General features: G+C 44.9%; 2 protein-coding genes and 1 non-coding gene across 3 annotated transcripts; all 3 read left to right on the top strand.

The window, feature by feature from the left end:
* Positions 1 to 78: 78 nt before the first annotated feature.
* On the top strand, positions 79 to 3,555 carry LOC119191504. The gene is made up of 2 exons (XM_037445392.1): positions 79 to 327; positions 831 to 3,555. Exons 1-2 carry the CDS (start codon positions 172 to 174, stop codon positions 1,107 to 1,109), a joined length of 435 nt encoding a protein of 144 aa, XP_037301289.1. The 5' UTR covers positions 79 to 171; the 3' UTR covers positions 1,110 to 3,555.
* Positions 3,363 to 9,103, top strand: LOC119191503 (dynein heavy chain 1, axonemal-like). The gene is made up of 6 exons (XM_037445391.1): positions 3,363 to 3,886; positions 4,346 to 4,441; positions 5,635 to 5,765; positions 7,295 to 7,476; positions 8,214 to 8,384; positions 8,939 to 9,103. Exons 1-6 carry the CDS (start codon positions 3,363 to 3,365, stop codon positions 9,101 to 9,103), a joined length of 1,269 nt encoding a protein of 422 aa, XP_037301288.1.
* Trnar-ccu lies at positions 6,999 to 7,074 on the top strand. Its single transcript has one exon. It is a non-coding gene; the product is annotated as a tRNA-Arg (tRNA).
* Positions 9,104 to 15,942: the final 6,839 nt, after the last annotated feature.

The raw sequence follows: 15,942 nt of genomic DNA, 5'->3' as shown, positions 1-15,942 counted from the left end.
CGTCGGCAAATCGAAGGTGAGTTGATGTTGATGCCGAATCTTTTCCACTGCAAGAGTCTGAAGGCGTTTTCCAGTGCGGCAGTGAACAGTTTCGGAGATATAACATCTCCCTGTCTCACGCCTCTCTGTAGTGGAATAGCCTTCGTGCTCTGATCTTGTCCTCGGACCGACATGGTGTGTGTGTGCCGCAGCAACCGGCGTCATCGTCAGTGGAGGACTACACGCGGTACATCCGCACGCTGCCGCTCAACGACGACCCCTCACTGTTCGGGCTGCACACCAACGCCAACATCAGCTACGCCATGTCGGAGACCAACACGTGTCTCAGTGAGTCATTATTGTTATTACAACGGCAAATTTATGTCGCAAACGAAACTGATACTAATCCTTACAATGTTGGGCTTGGATGTTAAAATATTAAATTGGTGTCAATTTAATAGCCACAATTTTATCGGAGTAGTATTTTAAGTAGATCTACTTTTATCACCAAAATATTATATTATTCTGCTGATTTAGCAATCTAAGAGTTGAGATTTAAGATAAAGTATGGTACTTAATTCAGGCGTTTTATACAAAACAACATGTAAAGATTTATTTTGGTGGTAAGTATATGGAAAGAATCAAATACCCTAAAAACTTTAAAAGTTAAGTTTAAAAACTATAAACTATTAAAAAAATATTTTCATCAGATTGAATACTTTTTGATTTTAACTTCTCATACATGTCCATTTTAAGTCGGCATTCTTCAATAGCAGGGTTACAACGACCAGTGTATTAGGTAGTTATAGCGTGTATTGGCTACACGGTGTGTGAGGTGTGGTTGCTTGCAGGCACGCTGCGCGAGCTGCAGCCGCGCGAGGCGGCGGGCGGCGGCGGCGCGGGCGCCGAGCACTCCACCGAGCGCGCCGCGCACGCCGTGCTCGCGCAGCTGCCGCCCGCGCTCGACCTGCGACACATCGCGCTCACGTAACTACACCGCACCACCACCAGCCACTGTACATGTCACTGTACACGTCACTGTACACATACACTCCACCGAGCGCGCCGCGCACGCCGTGCTCGCGCAGCTGCCGCCCGCGCTCGACCTGCGACACATCGCGCTCACGTAACTACACCGCACCACCACCAGCCACTGTACATGTCACTGTACACGTCACTGTACACATACACTCCACCGAGCGCGCCGCGCACGCCGTGCTCGCGCAGCTGCCGCCCGCGCTCGACCTGCGACACATCGCGCTCACGTAACTACACCGCACCACCACCAGCCACTGTACATGTCACTGTACACGTCACTGTACACATACACTCCACCGAGCGCGCCGCGCACGCCGTGCTCGCGCAGCTGCCGCCCGCGCTCGACCTGCGACACATCGCGCTCACGTAACTACACCGCACCACCACCAGCCACTGTACATGTCACTGTACACGTCACTGTACACATACACTCCACCGAGCGCGCCGCGCACGCCGTGCTCGCGCAGCTGCCGCCCGCGCTCGACCTGCGACACATCGCGCTCACGTAACTACACCGCACCACCACCAGCCACTGTACATGTCACTGTACACGTCACTGTACACATACACTCCACCGAGCGCGCCGCGCACGCCGTGCTCGCGCAGCTGCCGCCCGCGCTCGACCTGCGACACATCGCGCTCACGTAACTACACCGCACCACCACCAGCCACTGTACATGTCACTGTACACGTCACTGTACACATACACTCCACCGAGCGCGCCGCGCACGCCGTGCTCGCGCAGCTGCCGCCCGCGCTCGACCTGCGACACATCGCGCTCACGTAACTACACCGCACCACCACCAGCCACTGTACATGTCACTGTACACGTCACTGTACACATACACTCCACCGAGCGCGCCGCGCACGCCGTGCTCGCGCAGCTGCCGCCCGCGCTCGACCTGCGACACATCGCGCTCACGTAACTACACCGCACCACCACCAGCCACTGTACATGTCACTGTACACGTCACTGTACACATACACTCCACCGAGCGCGCCGCGCACGCCGTGCTCGCGCAGCTGCCGCCCGCGCTCGACCTGCGACACATCGCGCTCACGTAACTACACCGCACCACCACCAGCCACTGTACATGTCACTGTACACGTCACTGTACACATACACTCCACCGAGCGCGCCGCGCACGCCGTGCTCGCGCAGCTGCCGCCCGCGCTCGACCTGCGACACATCGCGCTCACGTAACTACACCGCACCACCACCAGCCACTGTACATGTCACTGTACACGTCACTGTACACATACACTCCACCGAGCGCGCCGCGCACGCCGTGCTCGCGCAGCTGCCGCCCGCGCTCGACCTGCGACACATCGCGCTCACGTAACTACACCGCACCACCACCAGCCACTGTACATGTCACTGTACACGTCACTGTACACATACACTCCACCGAGCGCGCCGCGCACGCCGTGCTCGCGCAGCTGCCGCCCGCGCTCGACCTGCGACACATCGCGCTCACGTAACTACACCGCACCACCACCAGCCACTGTACATGTCACTGTACACGTCACTGTACACATACACTCCACCGAGCGCGCCGCGCACGCCGTGCTCGCGCAGCTGCCGCCCGCGCTCGACCTGCGACACATCGCGCTCACGTAACTACACCGCACCACCACCAGCCACTGTACATGTCACTGTACACGTCACTGTACACATACACTCCACCGAGCGCGCCGCGCACGCCGTGCTCGCGCAGCTGCCGCCCGCGCTCGACCTGCGACACATCGCGCTCACGTAACTACACCGCACCACCACCAGCCACTGTACATGTCACTGTACACGTCACTGTACACATACACTCCACCGAGCGCGCCGCGCACGCCGTGCTCGCGCAGCTGCCGCCCGCGCTCGACCTGCGACACATCGCGCTCACGTAACTACACCGCACCACCACCAGCCACTGTACATGTCACTGTACACGTCACTGTACACATACACTCCACCGAGCGCGCCGCGCACGCCGTGCTCGCGCAGCTGCCGCCCGCGCTCGACCTGCGACACATCGCGCTCACGTAACTACACCGCACCACCACCAGCCACTGTACATGTCACTGTACACGTCACTGTACACATACACTCCACCGAGCGCGCCGCGCACGCCGTGCTCGCGCAGCTGCCGCCCGCGCTCGACCTGCGACACATCGCGCTCACGTAACTACACCGCACCACCACCAGCCACTGTACATGTCACTGTACACGTCACTGTACACATACACTCCACCGAGCGCGCCGCGCACGCCGTGCTCGCGCAGCTGCCGCCCGCGCTCGACCTGCGACACATCGCGCTCACGTAACTACACCGCACCACCACCAGCCACTGTACATGTCACTGTACACGTCACTGTACACATACACTCCACCGAGCGCGCCGCGCACGCTGTGCTCGCGCAGCTGCCGCCCGCGCTCGACCTGCGACACATCGCGCTCACGTAACTACACCGCACCACCACCAGCCACTGTACATGTCACTGTACACGTCACTGTACACATACACTCCACCGAGCGCGCCGCGCACGCCGTGCTTCGCGCAGTTGCCGCCCGCGCTCGACCTGCGACACATCGCGCTCACGTAACTACACCGCACCACCACCAGCCACTGTACATGTCACTGTACACGTCACTGTACACATACACTCCACCGAGCGCGCCGCGCACGCCGTGCTCGCGCAGCTGCCGCCCGCGCTCGACCTGCGACACATCGCGCTCACGTAACTACACCGCACCACCACCAGCCACTGTACATGTCACTGTACACGTCACTGTACACATACACTCCACCGAGCGCGCCGCGCACGCCGTGCTCGCGCAGCTGCCGCCCGCGCTCGACCTGCGACACATCGCGCTCACGTAACTACACCGCACCACCACCAGCCACTGTACATGTCACTGTACACGTCACTGTACACATACACTCCACCGAGCGCGCCGCGCACGCCGTGCTCGCGCAGCTGCCGCCCGCGCTCGACCTGCGACACATCGCGCTCACGTAACCACACCACCACACCACCACTCACACTCACACTCACACTAGTACACCCACGTCGAGGGGAATCAGACTATAAGTTGGCCATCGATTTTATTTTTACTTTTACATTGTGTTTATTTATTTGCATTCTATGTTTGCTTAGAATTGTTTTTGCAACTAATACTAAACAGTTGCCGCTGTAAGCAAATCTATACAATTAAGTTAATATCTCTATGATGACGGAGGCGCTCGCACTAATTAATTTACAATGTAACACGACACAATACAACCGTACATCCATTGTCTAAATGAAGATTTTACTGTAAAGTATGTGATACCAGGTACCCAGTGTCGTACAAGGAGTCGTTGAACACGGTGCTCATACAAGAAGCGATCAGGTACAACCGCCTGCTCGGCATCATCAACAACTCGCTACGGTGAGTGCCATTAGTCTTGTACAATAATATGAACCACTCAATATACGGAACTAGGATCACAGTAGATGAAAGGTCTGACTCGGCTCAGGAATGTGAATAGAGGCTCGTTTCATAGATACGTGTAAAATAATTATTATTTTTACCAAATACATGTTTACTACATTTTATAGAACTATCAAAGAGACAATCTAGTGTCGCAATTCTATGCCATAGTCTTAGGCTAGTATAGAATTAATTATTCATGGCTCCTTAACATACCTACAATGTAATCAATTTATAGCGTAAAAGTACGCAAAGTTTAAAATAAAATTGTTTACAATAAAATGATACTTGGCAAGTTAAATCACACAAATATTTAAGTAATTTGTCAAAAGCTTTTTCAATCTACATTTTTATAAGTTACAATACTTTGAGCTTTTATTAAATAAATATTATTCTTTGTTCGCGAATCGCGGGTGTTACAGCTGCCGACTGCGTGTTGTGACATCATTTTAACATTTCGCTCAAGTTAAACGAGAATAACGCGATAATTATTTTCAAGAGATACAAGATTATATTTTCAAATATGTGACGTTTTCTTTCAACAAGTTCGTATATGCAGTGTAGTCTACATCAAGCAAACTTTAATAATGCAGTCTTTTAGACACGATATATTTCTTGTCTAACGTTAATAAAACAGTGGCACATATTAGTAAACTAGCGACCCGCCCCGGCTTCGCACGGGTGCAATGCTGATACTAAATACACTACAGAAAAACTATGAATATTGTATATAAAAACATAGCGGCCCGCTCTGGCTTCGCACGGGTATAACATAACAAAATAACAGTATTTTTCCACTATTTAATGGATATTATTATTATACATATAAACCTTCCTCTTGAATCACTCTATCTATTAAAAAACGCATCAAAATCCGTTACGTAGTTTTAAAGATTTAAGCATACATAGGGACAGAGAAAGCCGCTTTGTTTTATACTATGTAGTGATAATTACGTAAGGGTGTTGCGTTCCTGGATCAGCTTGTGTATATTCAGTTCCAACAGCCCGACACATTTGTGTCGACTGTCGAGAAGTAATCATCTCTCGTCAGTCGACATTCTATTGGACCCCCACTCCACTTACCATCAAGTGTAGTGGAGTCACTTTTCCGTGGTACGTAAAGAAATAGCAGAAGGTTGTTCTGTGTGCAGGGACCTGCTGAAGGCGCTGAAGGGTCTGGTGGTGATGTCGGAGGCGCTGGAGAGCATGGCCAACAGCATGGCGCGCAACGCCGTGCCGCTCATGTGGAGCTCCAAGGCGTACCCATCGCTCAAGCCGCTTGGTCAGTATACGCTGGACACCGCTTTACATTAGACAACTAACATTGTAGAAATATACATACGTTTTAGGTACTTTTATGTATACAAATCCCAGTTCAACCGCGGTACCGCCCTGTGGACTGGGGGCGTTTGGAGAATTCCACCACGGTATCCCCTGCCTGTCGTAAAAGGCGACTAATAGGGGCCATCGGGGGGTCGCCGGCGGGCAGCAGGGGGCTGTCGGCCGCTGGTGTAGGTTGTGCATGCTTAGCACATTGTGGTGGATGGACGGCAGTGTGTAGTTGGCCTCATGCTGCCGTAGACGCCGAGGGCGTCCTTCGGTGCGCGGGGGCTTCTGAGCCCCCCACCCATAGGAGACGGGCCGCAAGGCGGCACCGCGCAGGGGCGGCTGCGGTCGCAGACTAGACACTTCAACGTCAGAGGAAGCCCGCAGCCGTCCCTAATGCGCCGAAGAGGGCCACCGCGGAGTTTTAGCTGGTAGGCCGTGCATAGGTTAGTTGTACATAGGGTTAGGGACTCGGCCCGGCGGTCGCCCCAAGGTCGTCATCAAATCCGGGCGGCTCAACGCCGGGCCGTAAGGCACGGTTACCCCAGCATAACCGCTCAGTCACCCCCCACGAAGGCTGGGCGGTAGTAATAAGGGACTTTCTCCGCGAAACCAAAAAAAAAAAAAAAAAAAAAAAAAAAACGTTCAACCGCGGTAGTGTGACTGTTTCGGGAAAAAACAAACGCAGTAAAAACTTTGTGTAGGTGTTTTGTTGGGTAAATATAAAACCCTTACAACCGTGCCTTTATTCATTTTTAATATCTTTTACTAAGTAATTCACTCGTTTGCCGTATTTTTGTTATAAAAATTGTTAATGTTACATCGTGTGAATTGGATAGTATCACCGTTATTTACTTAGGCGACGTGTTGTTACTACGGCTTGTAATTGTAAGATACAGTGAGTAATAATTTGGTTGGAAGCTAGTTTGAGCCTCTGAGAGCGGCGCCGATACATAACATACGTACTAGCAGTAACATCTGCATACTGTTACTGCTAGTTCTGCTCCTCGGTCTGCATGCTTTATTTATGGCTGAGTGTCATTTGTTTATATCCAGGCCAATCTAATTTCTAGTTGATTTTTTGAAGAAGGAATTGGTGTCTTATGTAAACTGCTCTCATTTTTAAAGAACAATAGTTTAGTATAGTATTTTGTGCAATTGACGATTGATTTGAACCGCTGCCTTCATAGCCCCTGTGGCCTAATGGATAAGGCATCGGCCTCCTAAGCCGGGGATTGTGGGTTCGAGTCCCACCAGGGTAATCAAAATTGTCATAATAAGTTTTGTTTGCAATCTTTTTCTGCTGTATTATTTTTATTAGATGCTAAAATATATTTATAAGTACACTTAATGTTTTGGTTTTGAGTTATTTGGTGCATCAATCAGATAGTTTTAATTTTGATGATAGTCGACAACGTTATTTCCTATGCTATAAAATTATTCAATCGTCCAGTATAATTTGATTCTTGCGTATTGTCGGCACAGCGGCGTGGGTGAAGGACCTGTGCCTGCGCGTGCAGTTCATGCAGGGCTGGGCGGACACCGGCATCCCCAAGGTGTTCTGGATCTCGGGCTTCTACTTCCCGCAGGCGTTCCTCACCGGCGCGCTCCAGAACTACGCCAGGAAACACGTCATCGCCATCGACACCATCTCCTACGCATTTGAGGTATTGAAATAGAAAAATATCAGTTTTGTTTTCACATACGTACTCGTGTAAAATGACTCCACTGCATCTGACAGTTACACTGGAGTCTAGAGCATCGACTGACGAGATATGATTATACCTCGCTAGTCGCCACAATTATCTCGGCCTGTTGGATGTATTTAAAAGTTTCAAATATAAAAGGTTTTTTTTAAATAAATATAGCGCTTTGAACGTATGTATGTACATATGTAGTATTGTGTAGGGTTAATGTTTAAGTCTATTGAACCGGTTCTGAGAATTCATTAAAGAGCTGACTGCCGCTAAGTGTAACCTTATCTTTCTTACGCATAATGAGAAAGTTGGAACAAGTTTTCATTTTATTGTTTAGATGTTTGTTTGAAATAAAATTGTAAATATTTTTTAATATCGCACTTTTAAAGTCGTAATCAGCTAGTGTCGCAGCGTAGGGAGGGCGCTAGAGCACTTAAGGAAGGTGATAAAATGACTAAAATAAAAACTTTTAATAATTAAAACTTTGGCACATCTTATTTTGCCATTTATACTAGTAGTTTGGGGTGTGGCGCTTGTTTTTTGTTGAAATAGGGCCTTTGTATTTTTGGAATTAATTTATGGATCAGTCAAAACCTTACGCTCCGTTACTATACTACTAATTGGTTTCGGTATTTGGAGTCGATACTAGTGACGTGTCGGCGGCGTGTAGCGCGTAGTGTAGCGCTAATGTGTCGGCGGTGGTGCAGCCGCTGGCGAGCGCGCCGCTGAAGAAGCCGGAGGACGGCTGCTGCGTGCGCGGCCTGTTCCTCGAGGGCGCGCGCTGGAACTCGGGCGACATGACGCTCGAGGAGAGCCGCCCCAAGGAGCTGCACACCGAGATGGCCATCATCTACATGAAGCCCGAGCAGGGGCACAAGGTCACAGCATATGTTCTATTATTCCCTTAAAATTACCAGAAGTACAAAATACTTTTAGTTAAATTATTCAGCCCTTATTTTATTTTTATTTCTTACAAGCTAATAGCTTTGCAGCCGACTATCTCGGTAGCTTAAGTTTACTTATTGCGTACAACGACGACTGACCTGATGTCCGGATTCGAATCCCGGGTCAAGTAAAGTGGTATTGGGTATTACTACTTAGCATCAGCCTGGACTCTAGAACGTGCTCGGTAAGTGGTAATAGGCCCGCTCTTGTATTTACGTGGGACTTAATATAGCCGACGAAATATGCGTGTGATACACCTCTCCCCTTCTCCCGAAAAATGAAAAAAAGGCATGATACTCTCTAAGTTTGTAGGTATGCTGCCAACACATCGGCCACTAAAAGTACTGTAATTAAAGATGGTCAGTGGCACTTCAAGTGGTGGAGTTCAGCGAGACGCTATGAAAAATTATCTAAAAAAAAATACATTCCACTACAATATCTCTTTTCATGTTGTCAAGATTAAATATAAATAATAAATAAAAAAAAGGGCGTGTACATGTGCCCCGCGTACAAGACGCTGGTGCGCGCGGGCACGCTGTCCACCACCGGACACTCCACCAACTACGTCATGACCATCGAGCTCCCCACGCACAAGCCGCAGCCGCACTGGATCAAGCGCGGCGTCGCGCTCTTCTGCGCGCTCGACTACTGACACACGGCCGCCATAATAAATTAATTACATCGCTTGTCTTGTGCTTTGAGTGTTGGAACGTTACCTATACATCCGGTTTTGAACAGACTGGCATAGTGCCGACTGGCGATAAACAAACATCTCTCGGCAGTCGACACTCTGGACCTCTCCGCCTACCGTCAGCTGCAGTGGGGTCGTGCCCGTGTACAAAAATAATGGAATGTCCAAGTAAGGAACGAAGGTTAAATAAATGTTCAATCCATTCGCGTCTGAAGAATAGTCTGAAAATAAAGTTTAGAAATATAAAATGGATACAAAACTTAAAGAATTGCAACATAGTCCGACTCTCATTACCGCAGAGGCGAGCTAATATCGTTAGCTGCTGGTCGGCTGACCCCTCCCTCCCCTTTCTCCTTTATCCCTCTCCTGATCCGAGCGAGGTTTTTCCGATTGCACCGCAGCCGACACCCTCATTCCATTTCCGATTACCTTCCGATTAAAAATTAATATCTTCATTCACCATTTTCTGTTTCTGAACGTCGCGCCGAAGACAAGTAGATACCTAGCTATGATCAATGAAGTTAATAATTAGAGCCACATCTGTGACGTGGAAACGTGGGCTGTCGTGTAATCTGGTGAAATCGTTAGTTTCGATCCTCAGGTTGAGGAATCTATGAGGCAAATGTTAGATTCACTAGATAGTAGATGTCAAGGACTAACAGGCGCGTAGTGTCAATTTGTCCACAGTATCGTTATGGTGAACACGCTAGAGGCACAGCACATTCTGGTTGCCTTTATTGTGTGTCATAAATACAAGTTATCCAATTAGAATTTGATTCGAGTAGGACACCGTGTGTTTTCTCTACAAAAGACAAGGCAGGAAGGACTTCAATCTGTTCGGACTGTGGATCTGCTGCAGACTGTTCTAGATGATCCATCAGAAGACTTGCTAACGCACCGTAAGTTATGGTTAAATTAGTGATACCTATGCAAAACAAGAGACGATAGCAACGTAGAGCTTCGTGTATATTGCGTTCGTAGATGTATTCAGTCTCTAATCTATTTTTACTGAGACTATCGGGAAATCTAGTCCAAGTTATGAAGCCAAATCTACATTTATATTTTTTAAAAAATTGTTTTTAATCCCGCGTTGTCTAAGTAAACAACTGTAATATCAAACTAATTAATAATCACGCGTGTGTGTGGGCACAGGGGTCCGAACAGAAAACAGTTAATTCTGCGAATCGTGTTTACCCTTAATTCGTAAACACTCACCTAATCAACAGCTTTAAAAGGATCCCGCTGATTTTACACTCGATTTATTTTTAAAATAAGGTTTTTGTTTATCATAGACTAAGCAAATTAATAGATTAGAGGAGTTCTAGAAACGTCGGAGCGGGTTAAGCAAGGTTTCGGTTAAGTAAATCAAAGTGTTACGGCCCAATAAAATGTACATCAAATGCCTGGAATTGCGATTTGAGACTGAAGCGGTAACACACTGGCCTCCCTCACTTGAGAAATCCGTATACAAATATAAAATAGCCGGCCAATTCCTTGCCTCGAGTTTCGATGTCTAGTTACGGTAAGCATTTATGTCAATCAGATTTGTAAGTTATATTGTGGTCAAGCGTGGGCGCTCTTTGATTTATAATGTGATGTGTGTGTGTACCGGATTACTTGTATATGTAGTGTCAACTTCGATGGAAATAGTTACAAAGATACTTATGACTTTAGAAATTTTATATATCTGTTCTGTTATAGAAACCCAAATTACGTAACATGTGATTCAAGTAAAAAAGCAATAATAAAATTAACACCTGAATAATTAATAATACTGAGCACACCTCAAAAAGTCAGTTTGCCTGAGGGCCCTGGCCAAACACCGCCTATTTAAAAATCCCGTGTAGATGTGATTTAATTAAACAATCTCGCTATAAGGATTGAAACAACAGCGCTGTTTTGAGTTAGTGTTGTTTTTAGAGAAAAGGGTATTGGTTCCGGGTGGGCCCGGGGACGCGGTCCTTACCTGTAGATATCTACTGTAAATACTTCCGTATTGTACGTTTTGTTAGAGCTAACTCAATAACATCGGATTAATTGATATACTGAGAGACATTTTAGAGAATAATCAGTACTACAAAGATCTATTGTTAAAAAATACAACGTTAAACTAGCCTTGATTGGCTGTTAATATCCAAAAATTCTTACTCTAGTTAAAAAAAATAGATTAATTTATTGTTCGACCTTTAAAGCTGATTTTTCTATCATGAGATAAGGTATTCGTCGGATAAATACAACACAAAAATAATTTCGTAATGGCTGTCTATGTATTAGTGGTGTTAAATATTAAATTTGGCAAATGATTTACAAAATAACGATGCAATTGATTACACTTATCATGTTTTTGGATTACTAAATACAATTGTTATATAATTTTCCTAAAGATATTATGACAACAAAAAACTTCTAAATTGTGAACACACTTGACTTTTTAAAATTTTCTTTGAGATCACAAAGTGATTAACCCGATGTTGTAGTCAATATATACTTACTGTATACCCAAAACAAAATATATCCTACGTTTAATTAATAAAAAAATGATGATTTTATTATGATGATGTTAGTGTTTATGTTGGTATGGAATTAGATTTACCTGCAGGTAATTACGTGATAAAAGCTCGATTACCAGCGTGTGCTAGCAATTAGCCCTGGAGGCTCCGGTGTTTTTCACCGAAGGTTCCATTAGTGGGATTGCGTGTGCCGCGACCTTCTCGCAATTAAAAAATGTGTTTGTAAAGTGAATCGTGTAATTGACGGCTGGAGTTACACCGGAGCGAGCTGCTGAGGGGACAGTTGTTGTCATTCGTTAATGTTAGTCTTGGTTGCTTTCGACTGGTTGGTCAGTGCGAATATAATTTTGGTAAAATTTTTTTCAAGATGGGTAAGTACAATATTTTTAGAGATCAACAACGAAACCTATAGTAATTCGGATGTAAGGTTAAATGTCGGCATGTAGTAATGTTGTCATTTTAAATCCACTTTGTTGCTGTCCCTGACTAGGGTGTGGCCTACTGGCATGATAGCTCGCACCTCATCAAGTTATTTAACGATCGTTATTAAGGCCGTTGGGGTCGAAAGGTTCTAGAGTGGAGGCCACGTACAGGCAGCGAAAATGTCGGACGCCCGCCTACAAAGGTGGACGGTCGACCTGGCTAAGGTCGCAGGAAGTCGCTGGATGCAGGCCGCTTCCAACAGGTCGACGTGGAGATCCTTGGGGGAGGCCTATGTTCAGCAGTGGACTTCCTGTGGCTGAGATGATGATTAAGTTATTATTATTTATTAAGGTATCGTGAATTAGTATACCACGAAACGCGACTCTCACCAAGTCAACGCACCCTTACTCTCTCAGCTGAAAAAATATCTTTTCCCCGTTTTTAATTTAGTTATAACTAAAATAGATAAATCTAAACTATCGAATGGAAAGAACAAACTGTTTGTCGGAAGGTCAGCATCATAATTGTTCATAAGTAGTACATTAAAATGAATTTAATGCACCCCATGACATTACTTAATGCTTCTTATTGCAATAGATTACTTAGACACGGGTCTCCTCCTCTACTGAGAGGGATTAGGCCTTAATCCACCATGCTGGCTTAGTGCGGATTGGTAGACTTCACACACCTTCAAATTCCTATAGAGTACTTCACAGGTATGCAGGTTATCTCACAATGTTTTCTTTCACCGCTAAAGCAAGGAGACTAAGGTCTTAAGCCCTCATCAATAACAGTTCAGCAGTGGGACAGTAATATATTACGGTACATGTCTGGATTTTGGATAATATTTGCAGCTAGAAATAGACAAAGGCACCCGCCGCCTCACGCCTACGAGGATCCTAAATATAATGATAACATTCTCCTTCGGAACCCGTACAATATTGAAAACATCTGTAAACTAATTAAAGTTTTTTGTCCACGAACTGTCTGCGCAATTATAAACGAAGTGAGTTTTAATTTGATTTGTTTGCGCAGTAATTGCCGGCCCCCGCTCGTTCATTGTATGTCTTCTACGGTTAACCTCAATTATAAATCAGGATAATTTGCGTCTCATTTAGAATTGTACGTAGTTAATATTGTTCGTAGCGTTGCATATATTTGTAGTTCTCAAGTTTTATGATTTATATTGCCCAAAAAGTTGCAAAAGTTATCTTCGTCAAACGATTTCCATCGTGTAAAACACAACAACAACAACACACGGCAAGCTGTCTTCCGCATATTTTGTAGCTTGCAGGACTTGCGGAGAGTCGCATGTGTATAGATTTTTATTTATCATCATCGGATAGACTTAGGGACGAGGAAATTTTCTTTAAAAGTTAAGAGGACAAACGCGGGGTAAAAGAACAATTAGATGGCGAGTGATCACCGCCGTCGGAAAACAACAGGTCCTTTTCACAAAAGTGTGTATCGAGAATAATGGATAGATATCTGTCGAATCAACGGAAAAAATAATTTTCGATGATTTTAGACCCGAGGATCGAACTCAATACTTTGTTTAAATCTAATAATGAAATATTCTAATGGCCTATTTCCCAAGTTTCAAGTAAATTTTACAACAGTTATCGTATTAAACAACTAATGTAGATTGTACAAAGTACTTATTTATTTTATTTCCATTTAATCGGGATTATAGATTAGTGTGCTTTTGTAATTATTCGGCTTATACATTTATGCGAGGATTAATATTTACTCAGAAGTTGTTGAATAGGTCCTAAAACTATAAACTCCACTTGAGACACAATTCCCGATATCTTGTTAGTCGGGTAATTTGATTTGTTCCGCTCAGACACATTGTAATGTAATTATTGTGTGGGGCACAACAATTTAACTTAAAATGTTGTCATTGTCACTGGATAAACAAACTTTCTTAAAATAATTAATTACAAAATGTTGAGAGTATGTGCTCGTGATTTTGTGTTTTTTCGCGGTTGCGTCCGTAGGAATCTTTTGAGATTTTTTTGTAAAGTTTATTGTTTATTTATATTTTTTTAAACCCTGATTAGGTTTTAAATAAAACATTCCAAAGACCTGATATTATTGGACTTCTCAGTGAGATTAAGACTTAAAACGTAATAATTTCGCTGTAATTAGGTACGCAGTTTAGTGGCAAATTCCACTTTAATTTTTCACAAAAATCTGAATGTTGACGTTTTATTTTACACGTTGGTCTTCTATTGACTTGTTCCGGTTGATTTATAAGTCACAATATAACGTACATACATTAGCCGGTAGGTATATATACAACAATTGTAGAGTAGTTATTGTTATTCATAGTCAGGGAGCCGCTATAAGCCGCCGCACAATTCACACTGATTCGCTCAATGACGTTTTACAAATTGTAACAAAACATCTTAGGATTCGCTTAATCGCGTTTCCATTTCGTTCCTTTTAGGGCTTGGAGGTACTACAAAGTGCGGTTACATTTCGGTACTTGCGTCTGAAACAGCAACACATCAACTTATGAAATCACATTTAAAAAGTATAAAATAGCTTTCTTTCTAACTAAGAAAACGTAATTTAAAATCTAATTAAATGTTTGCGAAGTTAACAGTGTATGTTATGTGAAGTTTTAATATTAGAATGACGCTTTTGTTTGTTAAAAATATGTTTTTTTTTATAAACAATCCTAGTTGTTTGTATAGTGGCTGTGTTTAAATATTGAATATGCAATTTTAGTGCAGGATTTCATTTTTATTAATCATACTGAAGGTATCTCGACATTATTTGGTAAAAGTAGTGGCAGTGCGGAGTCGGCGAGCCTTAGAACTGAGACGATATTTGGAGTCAACTTTGACTTTCAATATAAGTCAATACAATTAATTTTAATTACCACAAATATATATTTGTACAGAACCATTGCCAGCTATTTTGAGCTCTGGCCCGGTTTTAGCTCGCGTCCGCCATTGATGAATATATTGTTTTGTTAACTAAACAAAGGCGTCATTTGTCAACAAACATCCGATGATTTGCATTCGTGTTTGCGCATCACGCCAAAACTATATACATAATTTATATAGATATACCTATAATATAAACAGAAAATCAGCCTTCATTAGCCCACTATTGGGCAGAGTCAACGCTAATAATTAATACATTGAGTATATGCATGCAATATATCTTGTACTTAATTCAAATATACAATAAGCGTGACGTTTTCACACAATACCAGTGAATATCTTATTTTATCCAAACGTTATACCTTGAGGAGTCCCGCACAAAGGGTTCCTCCAGTGCCCTCGATATTTATAGTTGCCTTTTTACGCAAAGGTGTTGCAAATAGGGAGCCGCGTAATCCGGGATTAGAGGATGGCTCGAACCGCGGCGACTCGGGAACAGGCGCAGAGATTTCGGCGCGATTGAATAATACATGCGGTTTGGACGCACGCGCCGGGAGGAACTAGAAGGTCGACGCACTAATGGGTTCAAGAACAGATTGCCTGGAGTATGTTCGTGTTAATTTATGATATTAAATAGTCGAGATTTAATTTTGAAATACCCTACATACGCATCTTTTATCTCTAAAGGGATAGGCAGGCGCGTAACGAGTCTATCCGGTTGTGTGTTATATTTTCCGTCACTTGATATGATAGTGGGCGAGCCCATCGCTGTTCCAACCTCTGTTGTGATACTGAGAAGAAAAACTCCACATCACTGCTCGATCCTGACTTCGAGTCCGAGACCTCAGAGCGGAAGTCATACCGTTCAAATTGTTAAATTTAAATCTTGAACTAATATAATGTGGTGATATAAATACACGGAATGATCCCTTTCTAACCAACTTCCAAGAAAAGATGAGCTTTTCAATTC

Source organism: Manduca sexta, unplaced genomic scaffold, assembly GCF_014839805.1.
Source record: "Manduca sexta isolate Smith_Timp_Sample1 unplaced genomic scaffold, JHU_Msex_v1.0 HiC_scaffold_1588, whole genome shotgun sequence".
NCBI classification, from domain to species: domain Eukaryota; kingdom Metazoa; phylum Arthropoda; class Insecta; order Lepidoptera; family Sphingidae; genus Manduca; species Manduca sexta.
The sequence above is the reverse complement of the archived record's forward strand: the minus strand, read 5'-3'. Positions and strand labels throughout refer to the sequence as shown.

Bases quoted from the DNA above. Each gene is read 5' to 3' on its own strand.
- LOC119191504 (XM_037445392.1), top strand. From the start codon at position 172: ATGGTGTGTGTGTGCCGCAGCAACCGGCGTCATCGTCAGTGGAGGACT. The intron at 328-830 runs GTGAGTCATTAT...GGTTGCTTGCAG, and splicing joins GGAGACCAACACGTGTCTCA to GCACGCTGCGCGAGCTGCAG.
- LOC119191503 (XM_037445391.1), top strand. From the start codon at position 3,363: ATGTCACTGTACACGTCACTGTACACATACACTCCACCGAGCGCGCCG. The intron at 5,766-7,294 runs GTCAGTATACGC...TTGTCGGCACAG, and splicing joins CCCATCGCTCAAGCCGCTTG to CGGCGTGGGTGAAGGACCTG. The intron at 7,477-8,213 runs GTATTGAAATAG...GCGGTGGTGCAG, and splicing joins CCATCTCCTACGCATTTGAG to CCGCTGGCGAGCGCGCCGCT.